Source organism: Pseudophryne corroboree, chromosome 1 (assembly GCF_028390025.1).
Source record: "Pseudophryne corroboree isolate aPseCor3 chromosome 1, aPseCor3.hap2, whole genome shotgun sequence".
Classification (NCBI taxonomy): domain Eukaryota; kingdom Metazoa; phylum Chordata; class Amphibia; order Anura; family Myobatrachidae; genus Pseudophryne; species Pseudophryne corroboree.
In genome coordinates, this window is record NC_086444.1 from 694,905,079 (window position 1) to 694,931,365 (window position 26,287).

Sequence of the window (26,287 nt, forward strand, 5' to 3'; positions counted from 1 at the left end):
GGACACTTTGCACGAGAATGTAGAACAAAGAATGTACAAAGATCTTTTCAACCCCCTAGACAACAACACAACACACGACAATGGGAGCAGGGTCCACAGAGGCGGAGTTTTGAGCCACATACAGGAGAAACAAAAAGATACCCCCCGAACAGAGGTTGGCATGCCTCTGGTAGTTCCCAGCTAACCCCCTCACAAGTAGTTGCTGCCAACGGGATTCAGGGAGGTCAGCATACCCAATAGGGGTGTGGCCATACCTGTAATCTGCACCCAGTTAAGTTGATTGCTAGTCTTGGAAGCGAACCAGAAATTGCAATCAATGTAGCTGGTAAAACTTTAAACTTTCTTGTAGACACAGGGGCGGCCAAGTCAGTGATAAATTCGACAGTGGGCATGAGAACCACTGGTAGGACAATTCCAGCCATGGGAGTAACAGGAGTAGTCCAGCACTACCCTGTTAGCAAACCAGCCGAGATTACAATAGGGCCTTTGCATACCAAGCATTCCTTTTTGCTGGCTGCATCGGCACCAACTAATCTCCTGGGTAGAGACTTACTATGTAAAATGGGTTGCGTCATTTATTGTACTCCTGAAGGTGTATTCTTGGACATCCCTGAGAATCACGCTCAGGAAGTACGAGACATGTTAGACTCCCCATCAAAATTAATGTCACATTCCATTATGACAAATAGGAATCCATCCCAAGTAGAAGAGATGACATCTCAGATACCAGAGTCACTTTGGACAAAAGATGGACAGGACACTGGATTAATGGCAAATGTAGCTCCAGTAGTTGTACAAGTAAAAGATGGTAGGATAGCTCCAAAAATCCCACAGTATCCTCTGAAGCCAGAGGTGGAGTTAGGAGTTTTTCCCGTAATAGAGCGCTTGCTACAACAGGGCATTCTAGTAAGAACGTCCAGCACAGCAAATAGTCCCATCTTCCCTGTTAAAAAGAGTGGGGGGAGGGGTTACAGGCTAGTGCAAGATCTAAGGGGGATTAACAAAATAGTTGAGAGTCAGTTCCCCGTAGTGCCTAATCCAGCTGTCATCCTAATGCAAATTCCTCCCACTGCCAAATTTTTCACTGTTATTGACCTCTGCTCCGCATTCTTTTCGGTACCTCTGCACCCTGACAGCCAATATTTGTTTGCATTCACATACAGAGGAGTCCAATACACGTGGACTCGGTTACCCCAAGGTTTCATAGATAGTCCAAGTATATTTTCTCAGGCTTTGCATGATTGTTTACAGCCTTTCCAACCGGAGAGTGGATCAGTGTTGATACAGTACGTGGATGATCTACTACTGTGTTCTGATTCATTGGAAGCTTCCCTGAAGGATACGAAACACTCCTGTTTCATCTTTCAGACACAGGTCACAAGGTTTCCAAAGACAAGTTACAATTATGCCAAACTAAGGTAAAATATTTGGGACACTGTCTAACACAAGGACTGAGACACCTGACCGCTGATAGAATCCAAGCCATTAGAGACATGACACTGCCACAAACCCAGCAACAGATCAGGACGTTTCTAGGAATGTGTGGGTATTGCCGTAATTGGATCCCAGGGTTTTCCATATTGGCGCTACCTTTGCAGGAAATGGTCTCTTCAAACAAACCTGATCGGATTTCGCATACAGACGAATCTGAAACAGCATTTGAGAGACTCAAGCAATGCCTAACGCAGGCACCAGCACTAGGTATGCCAGACTATGGGAAACCCTTTGAACTATACGGAACAGAAAGTGCTGGGTGCGCAGCAGGTGTACTAACACAAAAACACGGTGATGCCAGCAGGCCAGTTGCATATTACAGCGCTCAGCTAGATACGGTAGCGCGATCCCTCCCCACATGCTTGCGTAGCGTTGCGGCGATAGCATTGCTAGTGACAAAAAGCGAAGATGTCGTGCTAGGCCACAACCTCACAATCCATACACCGCATGCGGTATCTGCCTTATTGAATTCTGCCCAAACCAGACACGTCTCATCAGCAAGGTTTACAAGATGGGAATTGGCATTAATGGCCCCAGTAAACATCACCATAAGGAGATGCAGTGCATTAAATCCTGCAACATTTCTCCCAGGTGTGCCTGGTCAGGCACAAAGGGTGGAAGGTGAGAGTGATGGGGAAGGAGGATTTAATGCAAAGGAAGATACACATGATTGTATGGAATATTTGACCCAAAATTTTACCGCAAGGCCTGACATCAGTGACAATCCACTGGAAGATGCAGAACTCACGTTCTACACGGACGGTAGTTGTCACAGACAGTCAGACTCGGGAGACTTGTGTACTGGATACGCAGTCGTAGATGACCAAGACACCATAGAAGCGGAACCGCTAGGCCCACCTCACTCAGCCCAGGTTGCTGAACTGGTCGCCCTAACCAGAGCATGTGAATTGGCTAAGGGTAAGTCAGCCAATATGTACACCGATTCTAGATACGCCTTCGGGGTAGTCCATGATTTCGGAGCCCTATGGCGGCTCAGAAATTTCATGACGGCAGCTGGCACACCGATAGCGCATGCAGCTCATATAAAAAGGCTTCTAACAGCGATACAGGAACCCGACAGAGTGGCTGTTATCAAATGTAAAGCACATACATATAGTCAAGACCCAGTGTCACTTGGTAACAGCCGAGCAGACGAAGCCGCAAAGCTTGCAGCTGCTACCCCCATACAGACAGACACCACACAACTGATGGTATTTAATACCATCAACACACAAAAGTTGTGTGAGATGCAGAATTTGTGTTCCACACAGGAAAGAGCAGTCTGGAAGGCAAAGGGATATGGCCAGGAGTCCTCAGGGCTCTGGACGGATGGACATGGTAAACCGGTGGCCCCCAGGGCATACCTTCCATGTCTGGCTGAAGCAGCTCACGGGCTGACTCATCTAGGCAAGGAGGGGATGTGCAAATTGGTAAGAGCATACTGGTGCGCCCCAGGATTCTCCTCTCATGCGGGTAAAAGAGCAATGTCATGCCTTACCTGTCTGAGAAAGAATATTGGAAAAGCAATACCTACAGAACCATCCCATATCCCACCTGCCGGCGGCCCTTTCCAGGTAATACAAATTGACTTCATTCAATTACCCCCATGTCGAAATTTGAAATATGTACTTGTCTGTATAGATGTTTTCTCGAATTGGGTCGAAGCATTTCCAGCAGCTACAAATACTGCTATGTTTACAGCTAAGAAAATTGTGCAGGAATTTGTATGTAGATATGGTATCCCTAGAATCATTGAAAGTGATAGGGGTACCCATTTTACAGGTGATGTCTTTCAAGGAATGTGTAAATTAATGGGTATTAGCAAGCTGCACACTCCGTACCGTCCACAGGCGAGCGCGAAGGTCGAAAGAGTGAACAGCACTATTAAAAATAAATTGAGTAAAGTAATGACAGAGACAGGATTGACGTGGCCAGAAGCTTTACCCATTGTTTTGTATAGCATCAGAACCACTCCCAGGTCCCCTCTTAATCTGTCTCCTTTTGAAATCTTGTTTGGTCGACAACCGCATGTCATGATTAACCCTCAGGATGATTTGAAATGTAACAATGAAGTAACTGTAAAATACTTAATTAACATGAGTAAACAGTTGAGGAATCAAAATGATAATCTGAAGTTGGTGATTCCTGATTTACCAGATAGTAATTGTCATGACATTGAACCTGGGAATTATGTAATGATACGAAATTTTCTACGCTCAGGTTGTCTTATTGATAGATGGGAAGGACCATACCAGGTCTTATTGACTAGCACCACAGCATTGAAGGTTGCTGAGAGAGAGACTTGGGTCCATTCATCCCACTGCAAAAAGGTTGCTGATCCAGAGAAGTCCCGTGATAAGGAACAGACGGTAGAGGTTGTATCACTAGAGTGTCTGTTCCAGGAGGACTGAGGCGGCACCTGAGCCTTGAAGACCGGAAGCAGTTGTCGACTCCCCTCTCCCTTTTATTGTTTTTCTCCACTTCCCAGCCCCTCTCCCTTAAAAATTTCTTTTTCCCCCTTCTCATTCTTCTCTATTTCCTCCTCAAAGATGGACTTGCCCCAAGAGACTGTGATCCGGATTTTGATGTTAACCATGATGTTGACCAGAGCAGTCTGTTCCGGCGAGAGTACCATAGAGGTCGAGAGAGGTTCTGGAATGGGTTCCGATTATGATGATGGAGGCGTAGTTTTCCAAGATCAACCAAACCAACAAGCAAAGGCGAGTATCAGAAAACGATCCGATAGAAGAAATTGTGATGGATTGTTAGCTGAAGAAAATTGTATCTGTAGGCTCTGTGATAATCTGGTTGAAGATGGATGCATAAAGAAATGCCAATCTAGTTTTAATATCCATATGGACCGGCATCCATTGAGTGACTATCACTCCTTAGTGGGTAACGTGTTAAACCAAACAGATTGTTGGGTATGCTCTCAAGTACCTCAGGGTCACAGCAAATCAGGGCTAGTACCATTTCCTTTAACGTTAGGGGAGGTACTTGAGCTAAGTGGTGGGAGACCGGTGGATCGGAGGTTTAACATCTCCAGCCCTCCTAGTTTGAAGCTCCACCAATACCATGTGGATAGGTCCCTCTTATGTTTCAACATCTCCAATCCCAGAAAACCGGGAAATTGGGAAGTGTCGTGGAGCAACCTTACCATGACCTTTTCACACAGAGCAGATAGAATGCCTACAGATACAGAGCTCGTACGCCACATAGCCAGTAGAGGAAAATCTTTCCGGTATCGATATACCTTAGGAAATAGGATTACTAGAGTTGGAGAGGTATCACCAGGATACTGTGCACATATCGTACAAACTGATACGTGCATTAAGCAGTTGGAAGAATTAGGGTCAGGAGATTTCACCTGGAAGGTTTGTAACATGGTCATGTCCTTCTCCGTCCCTTATGTTCTCCCCGATGACGCATATTTCATATGCGGGAGAAAGGCGTACAAGTGGCTTGCCCCAAACTCTGAAGGATTGTGTTATATTGGAAAAGTATTGCCTGAAGTGATGACTGTTACACATGACAAAATGAAGGACATACACCGTGGTGCCCAAGCTCCTTATACTCACACTCATTACGAGCACCGAGTTAAAAGACAACTGTCAGAAAGGTTAGAGCATCCGGCCTCTGATCTTATCCATGAATCCACCGGGATTCAGGTTCTGGTAGCGTTAGATTTCACTCGCACCGCTCGAGGTGTGATGAATTATAGATACATTTCCGCACTCGCCAATTTGTTAGATAATATCACTGAAATGTATGATGACACGTTTAGATACACTGGAAGAGAACTTCAAGCCTACAAAACAGAACTAGTTCAGCATAGGATGGTTCTTAATTATCTTACAGCAGTAACAGGCGGATATTGTGTTACATTGGCAACACAGTACGGCATAAAGTGTTGCACGTATATCACAAATAGCACCGAGGACCCGGTAGAGGTCATAGACCAAAAGATGGACGATATTCTCCAATTGAAGTGGGAATTTCGTCGAAAACACAATCTCACCCTTGCTGCTGTAGGTAATGAGCTGACTGGTTGGGTGTCATGGTTGAACCCGCGAAATTGGTTCTCCGGTTTAGGAGACTGGGCTCAAGGAGTCATAATGGATGTTGGAAAGTTTCTACTATGTATCTTGGGTGTCGTTATATCGATTGGATTGATATTTAGATGCGGGCAGGCTTTAATGAGGTGCAAACAAAGTACAAAAGTGATGAGCTTGAGGAGTGAGGAAACCGTAATTAACCTGGATTTGATTTATGACCCAATGATAGAAACCAGAATGTGATGAAAATGCGATTATACGGTCCGTTTCTTTCACCTGTTTTTCTGCTTTTCTCCAAGATACAAAGACCCCCTTGGACGAGGAAGTTGACGAGACGCTATACAGACAACAGACAAGCACCAAAGAAGAAGATTTGACAACTTTAAATATGGACACTTGATGAACTTTGCCATGGATCCCCAGTTTCCCTAGTATTTTTAAACTCACGCTAGCCCAACATTTTTGTAAATCTGATGGCACTGACAAAGCTTGTTGCTCATGCCTAAGGAGCAAAACAGCGCAAAGAAGACGACTCTCAACAGATACCGAACACAACTTCAACAACAGATGTACATTTCCCTGACATAGAATATCATTGCATTTTTCGTAAGTGTTCTTTATCTTCATCTCTACAACCCTCAGGTAACGACACACATAGACGATAGGGAATACAGGCACAGATATTAGCAACCACATACCTCCCCCATTCATGTATCATCAACTAAAATGTGCATCCCCATTTTGTTACAACCACAGCCGAAATGAGCTCGGTAGAGTTTGACAGCCCATCCACAGACCTGTACCACAGGATAAGAAGGAATTCAAATGTATACTTCGCAATACCTCGAAGCTTGATTTACCACACGTACGGCACGATGATACATGACCCTCCAAACATGGACTCATACACACATGCTTCTGCTTTCTCACTAGGTCATACCCTCTTCACACCTACTCCACTCTTCTCCCCTACCCAACCATGGAAATCAATTAACCCCTGACTTACATTTTTCTCCTTAAATATTTTAGAAGGTGGCAGTTATTATTGACTGCCAAAGGGTGGACCGTCAAAGTCAGAAAAATGTCTCTATGCACGTTGCCATATTTGCACCGCACACTGGTCCGCGCTGCGCATGCGTACGCTCTCCCGTGAAGGCGCATACCCGCAATAGCGTGCACTCGCAGGCGCGGTATGCGTATTTACGGTAGAGTTTATGTAGTCGTAGCGTGCGACTCATTCGTTACAAATGTTCACAATTAATGTAGTTTGTAGATCATGGTCCCCTTGATAGATTCTGAAAGTTTGGTTAATATAGAATGTCCCTGAGCTGAGGAATCCCTCTTTGCATCGTACGAAGGGTCTAACAGGAATCATACAGCAGTGTTTGGTACCCATCGGAAGAGTATTTAATTAGTAATATTCCGGTGTTGGTTTGGAGCGTATTAATCGCTCGTGCGAATAGTTATGGACATAAGAAGTTTATGTCCATTTCTATTATTTACACATACTCAGGTATGCGGCGGGAAACCCAGTTTCCCACCCACCTGAGCTGTTGGAAATCGTCACAGCCCACCTGTATGAATCACCCTATGACCTTTTGTTATGATGCAGGGCCGAATTCCTTCGGCCAATGGACAATGGGATTGTAGGACCAGGAGATTGCATTGTGTGTGGGGCATAAATAGGCAGGCCGACCACATCCAGCTCTCACTCTCTCATCAACGGTTATCTGCTGATAGCCGGGAGCTGGATATCGAGGCGCAGGCGATCATACCCTTTGTGCGTAAGTTTCTCTCCGTAATCATTGTCTTTCTGTGAGCCAATTTCTCTCCTCTCTCTCTCTCTCTCTCTCTCTCTCTCTCTCTCTCTGTTCTGTTCTCTCATATCTCCCCTAGACTAGGCTAGTATTGTATTGTATTAGATAGTATTGTATTGTATTGCATTTAGGTCAGTGTAGTATTGTCTTTTTGTATTTATTGTTTAGTTCTGTGGTTAGGAAGTCTCTGTTATATTGTAGTGTATCATTTGTACTGTTATCCCCTTTTTCAAATATATTAGATATAATACAGTTAATAGGCTTTGGAACCTAAACCAGTATCTGTGTATTTTCTATAGTATTAAGTGTTCACTTGAGCGTCGGTGACGCTCAAGCAGCCTTGTAGTTAGTCAGGTTACACAAGGTTGCACTTACACCCTGTACTCACATTAAGGTATTCTGTGTATTTCATTGGTATAAGGTTTAAACATTAAGGTATAGCGTTGTGAGCGTCTGCGCCGCTGGTGACCTCCTCGTGGTCTCGAGCGTATGCTACGCCATAGCGAATCATTACTCTAGTCATAACCAATAACGTGTCCTGTGATCACTGGGCCGTGAGCGAACGTGACGCTTGAGCGTCTCGCCTACGGCGGAGCGATCGTTACGCAAATAGCGTACCCTAACGGTACTTCTTAAGCAAACAGCGTACAGTGTTCTTAGACTTCATAAAGGGTTGTTTATACGACAAAAGTATTTAGAATTGTCAGAGGCATATGGAGGTTTTACCTTACAGGGGTGAGGGATTGTTTGGGGAAGGTCTCTCGGACCTGGTCTCCACTGCTCGGCAGGTAAATTAAATTTTTTGCCTTATATTCCCTCACAGCCTAAGAAAGCGCCACATTATCAAATGCTGTCCTTTCGGTCAAATAAAAGCAAGAAAGCACGAGGATCGTCCTTTCTTGCCAGAGGGAAAACCTGCCATCCACAGCTAGTTCTCAGGAGCAGAAGTCCTCCCCGGCCTCTACAAAATCCACCGCATGACGCTGGGGCTCCGCTGAGGGAGTCCGCCCCAGTGGGGGCACGTCTTCGACTTTTCAACCACATCTGGGTTCACTCACAGGTGGATCCCTGGGCAATAGAAATTGTTTCCCAGGGTTACAAGCTGGAATTCGAAGAGGTGCCTCCTCGCCGGTTTTTCAAATCGGTCCTACCAGCTTCTCCCCCAGAAAGGGAGATAGTCTTAAATGCAATTCAAAAATTGTGTCTTCAACAGGTAGTGGTCAAAGTTCCCCTGCTGCAACAAGGGAGGGGGTATTACTCAACCCTATTTGTAGTTCCGAAACCGGACGGTTCGGTCAGACCCATTTTAAATTTAAAATCCTTGAACCTATACTTGAAAAGGTTCAAGTTCAAGATGGAATCGCTCAGAGCGGTCATCGCCAGTCTAGAAGGGGGGGATTTTATGGTGTCACTGGACATAAAGTATGCATACCTTCATGTTCCCATATATCCACCTCATCAGGCGTACCTGAGATTTGCGGTACAGGATTATCGTTACCAATTTCAGACGTTGCCGTTTGGGCTGTCCACGGCCCGAGGATTTTCCTCAAGGTAATGGCGGAAATTATGGTGCTCCTGCGCAAGCAGGGTGTCACAATTATCCCATACTTGGACGATCTCCTAATAAAAGCGAAATCACGAGAGCAGTTGTTGAACAGCGTGTCACTTTCACTGGAGGTGTTACAGCAACACGGCTGGATTCTCAATTTCCCGAAGTCACAGTTAGTTCCTACGACCCGTTTGACCTTCTTAGTCATGATTCTGGATACGGACCAGAAAAAGTTTTATCTTCCTATAGAGAAGGCCTATGAACTCATGACTCTGGTCAGGGACCTATTGAAGCCAAAACAGGTGTCGGTGCATCACTGCACTCGAGTCCTGGGAAAGATGGTGGCATCTTACGAGGCCATTCCTTTCGGCTGGTTCCATGCGAGGACCTTCCAATGGGACCTACTGGACAAGTGGTCCGGGTCACATCTACAGATTCATCAGTTGATCACCCTGTCCCCCAGGGCCAGGGTATCTCTCCTGTGGTGGCTGCAGAGTGCTCACCTTCTGGATTGTGGCAGATTCGGCATTCAGGACTGGGTTCTGGTGACCACGGACGCGAGCCTCCGAGGTTGGGGAGCAGTCACACAGGGAAAAAACTTCCAAGGTCTTTGGTCAAGTCAAGAGACTTGTCTCCACATCAACGTCCTGGAACTGAGGGCCATATACAATGCCCTTCGTCAAGCGGAGACTTTGCTTCGCGACCTACCGGTTCTGATCCAGTCAGACATCATCACCACTGTAGCTCATGTAAACCGCCAAGGCGGCAAAAGGAGCAGAGTGGCTATGGCGGAAGCCACCAGGATTCTTCGCTGGGCGGAAAATCATGTAGGCGCACTGTCAGCAGTGTTCATTCCGGGAGTGGACAACTGGGAAGCAGATTTCCTCAGCAGACACGATCTACATCCAGGAGAGTGGGGACTTCATCAGGAAGTCTTCGCACAGATTGCAAGTCAGTGGGGCCTGCCCCAGATAGACATGATGGCGTCCCGCCTAAACAAAAAACTACAGAGGTATTGCGCCAGGTCAAGAGACCCTCAGGCGGTGGCAGTGGACGCCCTAGTGACATCATGGGTGTTCCAGTCGGTCTATGTGTTTCCTCCTCTTCCTCTCATCCCCAAGGTGTTGAGAATAATAAGAAAAAGAGGAGTACAGACAATTCTCATTGTTCCGGATTGGCCGCGAAGGGCCTGGTATCCAGATCTGCAGGAAATGCTCACAGAAGATCCGTGGCCTCTTCCTCTAAGACAGGACCTGCTACAACAGGGGCCCTGTCTGTTCGAAGACTTACTGCGGCTGCGTTTGACGGCATGGCGGTTGAACGCCGGATCCTAGCGGAAAAGGGCATTCCGGATGAGGTCATTCCTACTCTGATAAAGGCTAGGAAGGACGTGACAGTTAAGCAATATCACCGTATATCGCGAAAGTATGTTTCATGGTGTGAGGCCAGGAATGCTCCTACGGAAAAATTCCAGCTGGCCCGTTTGCTTCACTTCCTACAAACTGGAGTGTATTTGGGCCTAAAATTAGGCTCCATTAAGGTTCAGATTTTGGCCCTATCCATTTTCTTTCAGAAGGAATTAGCTTCTCTCCCAGAAGTACAGACTTTTGTGAAGGGAGTGCTGCATATTCAGCCTCCTTTTGTACCTCCGGTGGCACCTTGGGACCTTAACGTGGTGTTAAGTTTCCTTAAGTCGCACTGGTTTGAACCACTTAAAACAGTGGAATTAAAATATCTCACTTGGAAAGTGGTCATGTTGTTAGCCTTGGCTTCGGCTAGGCAAGTGTCTGAATTGGCGGCTTTGTCTCATAAAAGCCCCTATCTGGTTTTCCATATGGATAGAGCGGAATTGCGGACCCGTCCACAATTCTTGCCTAAGGTGGTTTCATCTTTTCATATGAACCAACCTATTGTGGTGCCTGTGGCTACACGAGACTTGGAGGATTCCGTGTCCCGTGATGTGGTCAGGGCTTTGAAAATTTACGTAGCCAGAACGGCTAGGGTCAGAAAAACAGAAGCACTGTTTGTCCTGTATGCTGCCAACAAGGTTGGCGCTCCTGCTTCAAAGCAGACTATTGCTCGCTGGATCTGTAACACGATTCAGCAGGCTCATTCAACGGCTGGATTGCCGTTACCAAAATCGATTAAGGCCCATTCCACTAGGAAGGTGGGCTTTTCTTGGGCGGCTGCCCGAGGGGTCTCGGCGTTGCAATTGTGCCGAGCTGCTACTTGGTCGGGTTCAAACACCTTTGCAAAGTTCTACAAGTTTGATACCCTGGCTGAGGAGGATCTCCTCTTTGCTCAGTCGGTGCTGCAGAGTCATCCGCACTCTCCCGCCCGTTTGGGAGCTTTGGTATAATCCCCATGGTCCTTACGGAGTCCCCAGCATCCACTAGGACGTAAGAGAAAATAAGATTTTAAACCTACCGGTAAATCTTTTTCTCCTAGTCCGTAGAGGATGCTGGGTGCCCGTCCCCAGTGCAGACTACTTCTGCAAGACTTGTATATAGTTTTTGCTTACATAAGGGTTATGTTACAGTTTTCATCAGTCTCGGTCTGATGCTGTGTTGTTTCATACTGTTAACTGGTTCGTGTATACCCTAGTTATACGGTGTGAATGGTGTGGGCTGGTATGAATCTTGTCCTTGGATTAACAAAATCCTTTCCTTGTACTGTCAGTCTCCTCTGGGCACAGTTTCTCTAACTGAGGTCTGGAGGAGGGGCATAGAGGGAGGAGCCAGTGCACACCCATACCTAAAGTTCTTTTTTAGTGCCCATGTCTCCTGCGGAGCCCGTCTATCCCCATGGTCCTTACGGAGTTCCCAGCATCCTCTACGGACTAGGAGAAAAAGATTTACCGGTAGGTTTTAAAATCTTATTTTTTTCACTGTTTTGAATCCGGGAATGCCGCCTTGTTTGTATGTGTGTGTGTTCGACTTACACCTTGTGAACACTGGGTCCGTGAGCTGAGATGCTGACTAATTAAACGCCGTCGCCAGAGCTGTGAGGAGCGAGCTGCAAACTGTTATCCGGAGGTAGCAGTGAATCGTTTGCATACTGATGCTTTTAAACTTTGATGTACGTGAGCATGTTATTTTTTGAGTAAAATTATTATTTGATATTTAATCTCACCAAGTGCACCCTCATTCTTTCTGTGTGTGTGTGTATATGTGTGTGTATATATGTGTGTGTGTGTGTGTGTGTGTGTGTGTATATATATATATATATATATATATATATATATATAAATGTATTTCTTATTTTTCTCTTAAGTACCTAGTACACTATGCAAAGTAAAACGGAAAATTGAGGAAAAAGTGCTGAACCACATGAATCGTGCGAGGAGTATCTGGCGTAAAAAGAAGCATTATATGAGGGCACTTCTGTAAACTGGAAAACTAAAAATCCAATAATTTATTTTTTCATTCATTGTTCAAAATGTTGCATAACCCCTTTATAGCTGAAGATTTTCTCAGCCCTTTGCTGCACCTATTTTGGCATTTATTGGTACTACAGGTTGAGTATCCCATATCCAAATATTCCGAAATACGGAATATTCCGAAATACAGATTTTTTTTTACTGAGAGTGAGAGAGTGAAACCTTTGTTTTCTGATGGCTCAGTGTACACAAACTTTGTTTAATACACAGTTATTAAACATATTGTATTACATGACCTTCAGGCTGTGTGTTTAAGGTGTATATGAAACATAAATTAATTGTGTGTATGTACACAAACTTTGTTCAATGCAAAAAGTTATTAAAAATATTGACTAAAATCACCCTCAGGCTGTGTGTAAAAGGTGTATATGAAACATAAATGCATTCTGTGCTTAGACTTGGGTCCTATCACCATGATATTTCATTATGATATGCAATTATTCCAATATACGGAATAATCCGATATCCAAAATACTTCTGGTCCCAAGCATTTTGGATAAGGGATACTCAACCTGTATCACATTCCAACATCAATATTTTTAGTAATTTGTTTATTCAGTGTAAATGCAGATTATACTTCAGGGACCAGTCTCCTGGAAATACATGTTTTTGGTTTAGGTAATCCATCACTACATTCTTCTTGCTTGCATATGGAATTCTGAAAGTGATGTTTGTTTCCTTCTTCCCCTGATAGATTGTACTTTCTTCACTCTTGTTTTGCTTCTGGTGCCCCCTCCATGATTTCCGTGATTTGTCTGAGACTATTCTGACATGGTCTCTGAATTATCTTCTACTGGAATTGCAATCTGACGATGAATAAATAGCATTGTGTTTTACATAAGCATCTTCAGTTCGCTTCTAGTTATTACTACATTAGGCAAACATTACATATTTATTGACCTTTACACTGCCTATCTGAGTTTTACACATTTTTTCACATACTGGCATTTTTTCCTATTATTCCACCACTGAAGGACCAATCCATACAATACATTATTCTGCCAAATTGCAACATAGGTTTTGTATACATTCCTCAACTCCAGTGTAGTGCAAAATCCTGAATTAACATTATTGATAATCTGTTGATAGAAGTGATGTGGGAACACAAACATGAGTTGAGCGCAGGGGTTCAGCGCCTCATCCCAAAACCACTTCCTGCCTGAATAAGCAGGAAACAAAAATAGACAAAGGAGAGGAGGATGAGCTCCATTATTTGCTGTCAGGCTGTGTTTAAACTACAGTATCTGTCTTACCTCATTGAGAGCTTCATTGTGAGGGTTCTTATGGATTTATTGAAGGAGGCAAAAATATTTTCAGCCTATTTTGTTTAATACTGAAAAAAGACACTTAGGGACACTTATTGGACACTTATCCAATTACTCCTGGTAATTTACTGGGGCTAATTGTCCCGCTGGGGGCTGTCTAATTAGCCACAATAAGCCGGCGCGTGCCGCAGCTTATCTGGGATTTTGTTTCACCTGCCTCCAGCAGGCGAAGCAGAATTCCTGGAAACAGCCCCGTTTTTGTCTGAAAACGGGGCTGTTTCACACGAAAACACACAGGTTTCACTGAACCTGTGTGTTTTCGGGAGAAAGGTGGTGGTGGTTTTTTTTTTTTTAGCCTGTTAAAAAAAATAATAATCTGTTAACATCGGTAAATAGGCTTTTCGGACTCGATGTTTTACCGGGGATAATTGGATACCCCCCTTACATGTAATGGATGTGTCAGAAGCGAGCACTCCTTTTTTTTTTTTTTTTTTTGTCCAAAAGCTAGCAATTTACTTGAGGATGTGCTTCAAAAGTCACACTGTGCTCCTGGATTGTTTTGGACTTTCCAGTTATTGATCTGAATGGTATCTATAATACCCTTTTTACTGTTTCTATTAAAATTCCTCCCTCTTCCCTGTCCTTTTATATTTCTCTTGCAAATTTATAGGTTAAGAAAGAGATTTTGAATACATGATTTTTGAAAACTGTCAAGTTTACTTAATAATAATTTACATATGTATGTGATGTACATATTTGGTTACATTAAATTAAAAAAATAGGTTTTTAATTACCTACTGGTAAATACTTTTCTCGTAGAGGATGATGGGGTCCACATTAGTACCATGGGGTATAGACGGATCCACTAGGAGCCATTGGCATTTTAAGAGTTTGAGAGGGTGGGCTGGCTACTCCCTCTATGCCCCTCCTACCAGACTCAGTCTAGAAAATGTGCCCGAGGAGACGGACAACTTCGAGAGAAGGATTTTACACAGATAGTGGCGAGATTCACACCAGCTCAGACAAACAAGGCAAACCAAGATAACTAGCTTGAAACCTCAGCAACGGCTGAACAAGATTACTTACCAAGTAACAAAACAGTACGTAAGTAAGAACTAAGTAACCACTGCAGGATAACGAAGCGCTGGGCGGGCGCTCAGCATTCTCTACGGACTACGAGAAAAGGATTTCTATTTCTCTTACTTCCTAGAGGATGCTGGGGTCCACATTAGTACCATGGAGATGTACCAAAGCTCCCAGAACGGGAGGGAGAGCGCGGAGGCTCCTGCAGAACTGATTGACCAAACTTCAGGTCCTCAGAGGCCAATGTATTTAACTTGTAGAACTCTGCAAACGTGTTCGACCCAGACCAAGTAGCCGCTTGGCAAAGCTGTTTAGCTGAGGCACCCCGGGCAGCTGCCCAGGGATAACCCACGTTACGAGTAGAGTGGGCCTTAACTTACGTAGGACACGACAATTCTGCCATAGAATACGCGTGTTGGATAGTGAACCTAATCCAGCGAGATATTGTCTGCTTAGAAGCAGGACACCAAAGTTTCTTGGGATCATACAGGACAGACAGAGTCAGATTTTCTGTGACGAGCAGTCCTCTTTACATAGATTTTCAGAGCCCTTACAACATCCAACGACTTTGAGATTGAGGAGTCAGTAGCCACTGGCACCACAATAGGTTGGTTGATATGAAATGCCGACATAACCTTCGGAAGAAACTGCTGACGTGTCCGGAGCTCAGCTCTATCTTCATGGAAAATCAAGTAGGGGCTGTTACAAGAAAAGCCTCCAACTCCGACACACGTCTAGCAGAAACTAAGGCCAACAAAGTGACAGCCTTCCACGTGAGAAACTTGAACTCAACCTCCGGCAGAGGTTCAAACCAATCCGATTGGAGAAACTGTATCACCACGTTAAGATCCCAGGGCGCCATAGGCGGCACAAAGGGAGGCTGGATGTGCAGAACCTCTTTCAGAAAAGTCTGAACCTCAGGAAGGGAAGCTAACTGTTTCTGGAAGAAAATGGATAGGGACGAAATCTGGACCTTTACGGATCCCGACCTCAGGCCCATATCCACACCTGCTTGTAGGAAAAGGAGAAACCATCCCAGTTGAAACTACATCATAGGAAACTTCTTGGACTCACACCAAGATAGATATTTTTTCCAAATATGATGGTAATGTTTAGACGTTACTCCTTTCCGAGCCTGTATAAGGGTTCCTTGTTCGGAATGCCCTTCCGAGATAATATCTGGCGTTCAACTTCCATACCGTCAAACGTAGCCGCAGTAAGTCTTGATAAGCGAATGGCCCCTGCTGTAGCAGGTCCTTCCGAAGAGGAAGAAGCCTCTGCTCTTCTAGCAGTAGATCCAGAAGATCCGCGTACCAAGCCCGTCTTGGCCAGTCCGGAGCAATGAGGATCGAGTTCCAAAACTCATAAGGAGGATGAGTGGAAGTGCAGGAAACACGTACACCGACTGGAACACCCACGGAGTCACTAGGGTGCTCACTGCCACGGCTTGCGGGTCCCTCGACCTGGAGCAGTACCGCCGAAGCTTCTTGTTGAGACGAGAGCCCATCATGTCTATTTGAGGTACACCCCAAAGATCTGTTACCTACTTGAACACCTCCGGATGGAGTCCCCACTCTTCTGGATGGAGATCGTGTCTGCTGAGGAAGTCCGCTTCCCAGTTGTCTACTCCCAGAATGAAGATTGCTGACAGCGCCAACGCGTGTTTTTCTGCCCAGTGGATAATTCTTGTTACTTCTGACATTGCAGCTCTGCTCTAAGTTCCACCCTGTCGGTTTATGTAAGCCACTGTCGTTACATTGTCCGACTGCGCTTGAATGGCCCGATCTCCCAGAAGATGGGCCACTTGGAGAAGACCGTTGTAGACGGCTCTTAGTTCCAGAATGTCTATTGGTAGTCCGACTTCCAGACTTGACCACCTTCCTTGGAAGGTCTCCCATGGAGTGACTGTGCCCCAGCCCCGGAGACTTGCATCCGTGGTTAGAAGTATCCAGTCCTGATTCCCGAACTGGCGGCCCTCCAGAAGGTTGAGGTAATTGCAGCCACCAGAGGAGTGAAATCCTGGCCTTTGGCGATAGACGTATTCTCTGGTGCATGTGCAGATGAGATCTTGACCACTTGTCCAGGAGATCCAGTTGGAAGGGCCGAGCATGAAACCTCCCATACCTCAGAGCCTCGTAAGAGGCCACCATCTTCCCCAGAAGGCAAATGCACCGATGAACCGATACCCGAGCTGACTTCAGGACATCCCGAACCATTGTTTGTATCACCAACGCTTTCTCCTCCCAGAAGAAACACCGTCTGCACTTCCGTGTCGAGGATTATTCCCAGAAAGGACAACCTCCTGGTCGACTCCAAATGTGATTTTGGAAGATTCAGGATCCAACCGTGTTCCCTGAGTAGATGGGTCGTGAGAACAATGGACTGTAACAGCTTCTCCTTGGACGATGCCTTTATCAGCAGATCGTCCATATATGGAATTATGTTCTCCCGCTGTGTGAGGAGGAGAACCATCATCTCCGCCATCACCTTGGTGAAGACCCTCTGTGCTGTGGAGAGGCTGAATGGCAGTGCCTGAAACTGATAGTGACTGTCTAATAGTGCAAATCGGAGAAAATCTTGATGCGGCGGCCAAATCGGAATGTGGAGGTACGCATCCTTGATATCCAGGGATACCAGGAATTCCCCCTCTTCCAGACCTGATATCACCGCCCTCAGAGACTCCATTTTGAACTTGAAATCCCTCAGAAAGGGGTTTAGAGATTTTAAGTTCAGAATGTGCCTGACCGAACCATCCTGTTTCGGAACCACGAAAAGGTTCGAATAGTAACCTTTGTTTTGCAAATGGGGTGGAACTGGTACAATGACCTGTGACTCTACCAACTTCTGTATGGCTTCCTGTAGGATAGCCCTGTCTGCCAGCAAAGCTGGCAAGCCTGATTTGAAGAATCAGTGATGAGGGAGATTTTGAAACTCTAGCCTGCACCCAGGGATCCATGCCGGACGACACCCAGACGTCACTGAAATGTTCGAGTCTCACCCCCACCGGCCCTACTTCCAGGCCGCATGGTCCACCGCCATGCTGAGGACTTTGGTGTACCTGAAGCAGGCTTCTGTTCCTGGGAACCCGCAGCAGCAGGTTTCTTGGATTTTGGCCGACCTCCTCTAAAGAAGGTGTTGAACGGCTTGGCCTTTCTTGTTTTAGCAGCCCGAAAGGACTGTGATGCAGCTGAACAAAAAGGTTTCTTCGTAGCAGGTGCAGCTGAGGGAAGAAAGGGTGACTTACCCGCTATACCCGTGTAAATCCACGCATCCAACGCTTCCCCAAAGAGAGCCTAACCTGTGTAGGGTAGGGTCTCCACACTTCTCCTGGATTCCGCGTTGGCAGACCACTGGTGCAGCCAAAGTCCTCTACGAGCTGAGACAGACATGGAAGATATCCCTGCAGCCATGGAACCCAGGCATTTCATTGATTCCACCATAATTCCTGCAGAATCCTGAATGTAACGTAAAAACAATTCAACGTCACTTTTATCCATTGTATCCAAATCTTCAAGTAACGTGCCTGACCACTTTACTGTAGCTTTGGAAATCCATGCACAGGCAATAGCAGGACATAGTATCGCCCCTGAAGCCGTGTATATGGATTTGAGCGTAGTGTCAATTTTTCGATCAGCCGGTTCTTTTAACGCGGTAGATCCTGGAACAGGTAAAACCACCTTCTTTGAGAGTCTGGATACAGACGCGTTAACTATGAGTGTGTTTTCCGATTATTCTCCCCCCCCCCCCTATCCTCAGTGAAAGGGAAAGCAACCAGAACCTTTCTAGAGATCTGAAACTTTTTTCTCCGGGTTTTCCCAGGCTTTCTCAAATATAGCGTTTACTACCTTAGATGCAGGGAAGGTTAGCGAGATTTCCTTATGGTCAGTTAAGTAAGCCTCCTCAACCTGCTCAGGTGTTGTATCAGCAATATTCAACACATCTCTAATGGCCTCTATCATCAACTGCACTCCTTTTGCAAGAGATGCCGCCCTCCGCAGCACATCCCCATTACCGTCTTCCGTGTCAGAATCGGTATCCGTGTCATCTTGCATAGTCTGGGCAAGAGCACGTTTGTGGGAACAATACAGTAGGGGGCCCTGAGGTAACAGAACCGGACCAAACTGCCATAGAGTTCTGTAAAACCTGATTTGCAGATTCATTCTGTGCAACCCTAGTAGAAATCTGAGAAATCATAGTTTTAATAGAGGCTAACCACTCAGGCTCCCTTGCTGGGACCTGCGCTAACACAGTGCAATCCTGATTACATGGAATGGGATCATCCTGAGAGGACATATCCTTTGCAGCATATGACACAGAGTCTCTGGACATAGCTTAATGGAGACCACAGACACTCCACACACAGGGAAGGGCAGACAGAGTCTCCCCGAAAGAATGGCAAGAGAGAGACAGAGATTGGAGCCAACCCACACACAGCGCTAATAGATAGGGAGGCCCCTAACCAGCGCTGACTGTGTACCTTAATAGGTTACACAGATCCCCCCCTTCTACATCCCCCTGGTACTATAAAAGATAGCTGGAGCTGATGTGGAGGGACAGCTCTTCCCGGTCTTCTGAAGATTATACTGGCCTGAGGAATTGTGCTTGCAGCGATCCTGGGAACCTGATAGGCTTGGAGCTCAGTGTAGGGTGTAGGCGCTGGCTTAGGGCGCCCCTCACAGCGCCGCACTATGTACCGCTGAGCCCCGGAGCACAGTTAGTACTGCGCTCCATACCCTGTTGCCGCCATCTTCACACCGGCTCCCCTCTTGCTAGGGGGGCTAGTGACTAACTCGCCACTGATCTTCTGGCTCTGTAAGGAGGTGGCGGCATGCTGCTGGGGGGAGCGATCCCCTGTGGCAGGGAACGATCTATCCCCTCAGGAGCTTAGTGTCCTGTCAGCGGAGATAGTGGCTCAGACCCCGCAGGGCGGACACTACCCCCCCCCCCCCCTTTTTAGTCCCACAAAGCAGGGAGGCTGTTGCCAGCAGCCTCCCTGCGCCTAATCTCTAGTTAAAATAAAGCTAAAAGAACTCCTAGCTGTGACCGGCTCCTCCAGGCACATTTTCTAAACTGAGTCTGGTAGGAGGGGCATAGAGGGAGGAGCCAGTCCACACTCTCATACTCTTAAAGTGCCAGTGGCTCCTAGTGGACCCGTCTATACCCCATGGTACTAATGTGGACCCCAGCATCCTCTAGGACGTAAGAGAAATAATAGAATTGAAAAAATAAAATGAGTACATATTGCTGAAAAGTCCTTGCTGATAGCATCAAAATAATGGAATGGGGTTTTTTTTATGACACTCTCTTGTGCTGAGCAGGAAATTAATTCTTTGAAGTGAACAGAGACATGTTTAGTACATTTTTAAACCATACGTTCTTTGTACACTGCATGTGCAGTTGGAAATTCTTGGGGGGAAATTCAAATGTTTGAAAAGTCGGTTGGGTGTCTGTTTCCTGTCTATTTGATAGAAAAAAAAGACACCCAACTGACTTTTCAAACATCTGAATTACCCCCTTGGAATCCCGAACAGTACCTACTGCAGAAAGTATGCAAGTGGTGCTGCCCTCTTTGTAATATAGCCTTAAAATAGCTTTGTTGCTAAAATAGATTAATCATCATGTGTCATAATTTTTGTTTTTGCCATAAATGGTAGTGATATCAATATATGTACTTTGAGAGAGAGATTTTTTTTATTTTTTTTCATTTTTATTTACTTAAGTTTAAAGATATGTCCAACTTTTATTTAGAATGATCCTGAATTCTGGAATATAGTTTTCCTGTAACATACTCTGTTATGTTGCATAGTGTACATGAAAAAGATGTTCTCCTACAGTGTATTACAATGCATCCCTTAAAGATTAAAGGTTAAAGTCTGCAATCAAATTAATTCTTGAAATCTTTATCCGTAGTTTTGATATCGTTGTCATCTGGGATGCCCAATCACAGTGCCAGTATTCAGGTGAGATAACATCCCTTATTATTTTCTTGCAGTATTAATTTCAGTATCCTGTTTTGGGCTGTTATATGCTTGTGTTGAGTGATCACAGCCATTACCAGTTTACCATTGCTTATAGGAAAATGTTCTTGTATTTTGAACTGTCTTTTCTCTTGTAGCTCTGTGTTCAGAAGTTACGTATTCTTATAGAAGACTCTGACCAGAATTGTAAGTGACCTTATGATGTGTTTTATTTTGGTCATCATTTTCATCCTTTCGGTGAATCTGGCTGACTGTCTCCTCTGTGTTGGCAGTGAAGTACCTGGGATTGCTAGCTATGTCAAAGATCTTGAAAACTCATCCAAAGTCTGTACAATCCCACAAAGATCTCATCCTCCAGTGTCTGGATGACAAGGATGAGTCCATAAGGTTGCGAGCCTTGGATCTGCTGTACGGGATGGTAAGGACACTTATTTTAATATTCAAAGGTTCATGTTTTGTTGTTATATAACAATATTTATATCTCCATTAGAATGTAAGCTCTCACGACCAGGGCTCTCTCCGATCATGTGCTTTTCCCTCTGAGTATTATCTATTCCATACTCCCTCCCTACAACGGCACCTAACCCTCTGTTTCTGCCGCCATGAGGATTACTTCAGTGTCCTGTCCCCTGATGCAGAATTGTTTACATACCTTGGACTTGTCCTACATTGTCTTGTACTCTAAGTAACTGTTTTCCTGTTTGGCCCATTTGTATATGTACTTTGTTAGATGCTGCAGAACCCTTGTGGAGCCATATAACATAATAATTTCTCTGACGTCCTAGTGGATGCTGGGAACTCCGTAAGGACCATGGGGAATAGCGGCTCCGCAGGAGACTGGGCACAACTAAAGAAAGCTTTAGGTCACCTGGTGTGCACTGGCTCCTCCCACCATGACCCTCCTCCAAGCCTCAGTTAGATTTTGTGCCCGGCCGAGGTTGGATGCACACTAGGGGCTCTCCTGAGCTTCTAGAAAGAAAGTATAGAATTAGGTTTTTTATTTTCAGTGAGACCTGCTGGCAACAGGCTCACTGCAGCGAGGGACTAAGGGGAGAAGAAGCGAACCTGCCTGCTTGCAGCCAGCTTGGGCTTCTTAGGCTACTGGACACCATTAGCTCCAGAGGGATCGACCGCAGGCCCAGCCTTGGTGTTCGGTCCCGGAGCCGCGCCGCCGTCCCCCTTACAGAGCCAGAAGCAAGAAGAGGTCCAGAAAATCGGTGGCAGAAGACATCAGTCTTCACCACGGTAGCGCACAGCACTGCAGCTGTGCGCCATTGCTCCTCGTACACACTTCACACTCCGGTCACTGAGGGTGCAGGGCGCTTGGGGGGGGTGCCCTGAGCAGCAATAAAAACACCTTGGCTGGCAGAAATACCGCAATATATAGCCCCAGAGGCTATATATGTGGTAAATACCCCTGCCAGAATCCAGAAAAAAGCGGGAGAAAAGTCCGCGAAAAAGGGGCGGAGCTATCTCCCTCAGACACACTGGCGCCATTTTCTCTTCACAGTGCAGCTGGAAGAAAGCTCCCCAGGCTCTCCCCTGTAGTTTTCAGGCTTAAAGGGTTAAAAAAGAGAGGGGGGGGCACTAAATTTAGGCGCAATATTATATATACAAGCAGCTATTGGGGAAATTTCACTCAGTTATAGTGTTAATCCCCACATTATATAGCGCTCTGGTGTGTGCTGGCATACTCTCTCTCTGTCTCCCCAAAGGGCTTTGTGGGGTCCTGTCCTCAGTCAGAGCATTCCCTGTGTGTGTGCGGTGTGTCGGTACGGCTGTGTCGACATGTTTAATGAGGAGGCTTATATGGTGACGGAGCAGATGCCGATAAATGTGATGTCGCCCCCTGTGGGGCCGACACCAGAGTGGATGGTTAGGTGAAAGGTATTAACCGACAGTGTCAACTCCTTACATAAAAGGGTGGATGACGTAACAGCTGTGGGACAGCCGGCTTCTCAGTCCGCGCCTGCCCAGGCGTCTCAAAGGCCATCAGGGGCTCAAAAACGCCCGCTCACTCAGATGGCAGACACAGATGTCGACACGGAGTCTGACTCCAGTGTCGACAAGGTTGAGACATATACACAATCCACTAGGAACATCCGTGACTTGATCCCGGCAATAAAAAAGTGTGTTACACAATTCTGACATTAACCCTCTAAAAATGGGTTTTTATGTTGGGGAGAAAAAGCAGGCAGTGTTTTGTTCCCCCATCAGATGAATGAATGAAGTGTGTGAAAAGCGTGGTTTCCCCCCGATAAGAAACTGGTAATTTCTAAAAAGTTACTGATGGCGTACCCTTTCCCGCCAGAGGATAAGTTATGCTGGGAGATATCCCCTAGGGTGGATAAGGCGCTCACACGGTTGTCAAAAAAGGTGGCACTGCCGTTTTAGGAATGGCCACTTTGAAGGTACCTGTTGATAAAAAGCAGGAGGCTATCCTGAAGTCTGTATTTACACACTCAGGTACTAGACTGAGACCTGCAGATCGTGCTGCTGCAGCGTGGTCGGTGACCCTGTCAAACATGAGAACATATTAAAGACGTCGTCTTATATATGAGGGATGCACAGAGGGATATTTTGCCGCCTGGCATCCAAAATTAATGTAATGTCCATTCTGTCAGGAGGGTATTAGAGACCTGTCACTGGACAGGTGATGCTGACTTTAAAAGGCGCATAGAGATTCTGCCTTATAAGGGTGAGGAATTATTTGGGGATGGTCTCTGGGACCTCGTATCCACAGCAACAGCTGGGAATAAATATTTTTACCTCAGGTTTCCTCACAGACTAAGAAAGCACTGTATTATCAGGTACAGTCCTTTCGGCTTCAGAAAAGCAAGCGGGTCAAAGGCGCTTCCTTTCTGTACAGAGACATGGGAAGAGGGAAAAAGCTGCACCAGTCAGCCTGTTCCCAGAATCAAAATTCTTCCCCCGCTTCCTCCGAGTCCACCGCATGACGCAGGGGCTCCACAGGTGTAGCCAGGTACGGTGGGGGGCCGTCTCAAAAATTTCAGCGATCAGTGGGCTCGCTCACAGGTGGATCCCTGTTTCATTCAAGTAGTATTTCAGGGGTACAAGCTGGAATTCGAGATGTCTCCCCCCCCCGCCGTTTTCTCAAATATGCCTTGCCGACAACTCCCTCAGGCAGGGAGGCTGCGCTAGAGGCAATTAATAAGCTGTATTCCCAGCAGGTAATACTCAAGGTGCCCCTACTTCAACAAGGACGGAGTTACTATTCCACACGGTTTGGGGTACCGAAACCGCATGGTTCGGTGTGACCCATTTTATATTAAAATCCTTGAACACATACATAAAAAAATTCAAGTTCAAGATGGAATCGCTCAGGGCGGTTATTGCAAGCCTGGACGAGGGGGATTACATGGGATCCCGGGACATCAAGGATGCTTACCTGCATGTCCCCATTTACCATCCTCGCCAGGAGTACCTCAGATTTGTGGTACAGGATTACCATTACCAAGTCCAGACACTGCCGTTTGGACTGTACATGGCACAGAGGGTGTTTACCAAGGTAATGGCCGAAATGATGATACTCCTTCGAAAAAAGGGAGTTTTAATTATCCCGTACTTGGACAATCTCCTTATAAGGGCAAGGTCCAAGGAGCAGTTGCTACTCGGGGTAGCACTATTTTGGAAAGTGCTACAACAGCACGGTTGGATTCTAAACAGTCTAAAGTCACAGCTGGTTCCTACGACACGTCTACTGTTCCTGGGGATGGTTCTGGACACAGAACAGAAATAAGTGTTTCTCCCGGAGGAGAAAGCCAAGGAGCTGTCATCTCTAGTCAGAGACCTCCTGAAGCCAAAACAGGTATCGATGCATCATTGCACGCGAGTCCTGGGAAAAATGGTAGCTTCCTACGAAGCAATCCCATTTGGCAGGTTCCATGCAAGAACTTTTCAGTGGGACCTGTTGGACAAGTGGTCCGGATCACATCTTCAGATGCATCGGCTGATAACCCTGTCTTCAAGGACCAGGGTATCTCTACTGTGGTGGCTGCAGAGTGCCCATCTTCAAGAGGGCCGCAGGTTCGGCATACAGGACTAGGTCCTAGTGACCATGGATGCCAGCCTTTGAGGCTGGGGGGCAGTCACACAGGGAAGAAACTTCCAGGGACTTTGGTCAAGTCAGGTGACTTCCCTACACATAAATATTCTGGAACTGAGGGCCATTTACAATGCCCTGAGTCAGGCAAGGCCTCTGCTTCAAAACCAGCCGGTACTGATCCAATCAGACAACATCACGGCAGTCGCCCATGTAAACCAACGGGGCGGCACAAGAAGCAGGATGGCGATGGCAGAAGCCACAAGGATTCTCCGATGGGCGGAAAATCATGTGTTAGCACTGTCAGCAGTGTTCATTCCCGGAGTGGACGACTGGGAAGCAGATCTTCTCAGCAGACACGACCTCCACCCGGGAGAGTGGGGATTTCATCCAGAAGTCTTCCAAAGGATTGTACACCATTGGGAAAGGCCACAGGTGGACATGATGGCGTCCCGCCTCAACAAAAAGCTATAAAAGATATTGCGCCAGGTCAAGGGACCCTCAGGCGATAGCTGTGGACGCTCTAGTAACACCGTGGGTGTACCAGTCGGTTTATGTGTTCCCCCCTCTGCCTCTCATACAAAAGGTACTGAGAATAATAGGAAGGCGAGGAGTAAGAACGATACTCGTGGTTCCGGATTGGCCAAGAAGAGCTTGGTACCCAGAACTTCAAGAAATTATATCAGAGGACCCATGGCCTCTGCCGCTCAGACAGGACCTGCGGTAGCAGGGGCCCTGTCTGTTCCAAGACTTACCGCGGCTACGTTTTGACGGCATGGCGGTTGAACGCCGGATCCTAAAGGAAAAGGGCATTCCGGAGGAAGTCATTCCTACGTTGATTCAAGCCAGGAAAGATGTAACTGCAAAACATTATCACCGCATATGGCGGAAATATGTTGCTTGGTGTGAGGCCAAAAAAGGCCCCAACAGAGGAATTTCAACTAGGTCGATTTCTGCATTTCCTACAAGCAGGAGTGTCTATGGGCCTAAAATTAGGTTCCATTAAGATACAGATCTCGGCTCTGTCGATTTTCTTCCAGAAAGAACTAGCTTCAGTACCTGAAGTTCAGACATTGTAAAAGGAGTGCTGCATATTCAGCCCCCGGTTGTGCCTCCAGTGGCACCTTGGGTTCTCAACGTGGTGTTGAGTTTCTTAAAATCACATTGGTGTGAGCCACTAAAAACCGTGGATCTAAAATATCTCACGCGGAAAGTGGTCATGCTATTGGCCTTGGCTTCGGCCAGGCGTGTATCAGAATTGGCGGCTTTGTCATATAAAAGTCCTTATTTGATTTTCCATAGGATAGGGCAGAATTGAGGACTCGTCCCCAGTTTCTCCCTAAGGTGGTATCCGCTTTTCACTTGAACCAACCTATTGTAGTGCCTGCGGCTACTAGGGACTTGGAGGATTCCAAGTTACTGGACGTAGTCAGGGCCTTGAAAAATTATGTTTCCAGGACGGCTAGAGTCAGGAGAACTGACTCGCTGTTTATCCTGTATGCACCCAACAAACTGGGTGCTCCTGCTTCTAAGCAGACTATTGC

General features: G+C 46.2%; 1 protein-coding gene across 3 annotated transcripts in view; it reads left to right on the forward strand.

Annotated features, from left to right (window-relative positions):
* The window catches only part of AP3D1 (adaptor related protein complex 3 subunit delta 1), a 560,201-nt gene that overhangs the window by 149,646 nt on the left and 384,268 nt on the right, over nt 1-26,287 (forward strand). For all 3 annotated transcript variants that reach the window (XM_063914795.1, XM_063914794.1, XM_063914796.1), the window contains exons 10-12: nt 20,613-20,662; nt 20,818-20,866; nt 20,953-21,098. In XM_063914795.1, coding sequence (XP_063770865.1) covers nt 20,613-20,662; nt 20,818-20,866; nt 20,953-21,098 — 245 coding nt within the window. The remainder of the gene's footprint in view (nt 1-20,612; nt 20,663-20,817; nt 20,867-20,952; nt 21,099-26,287) is intronic.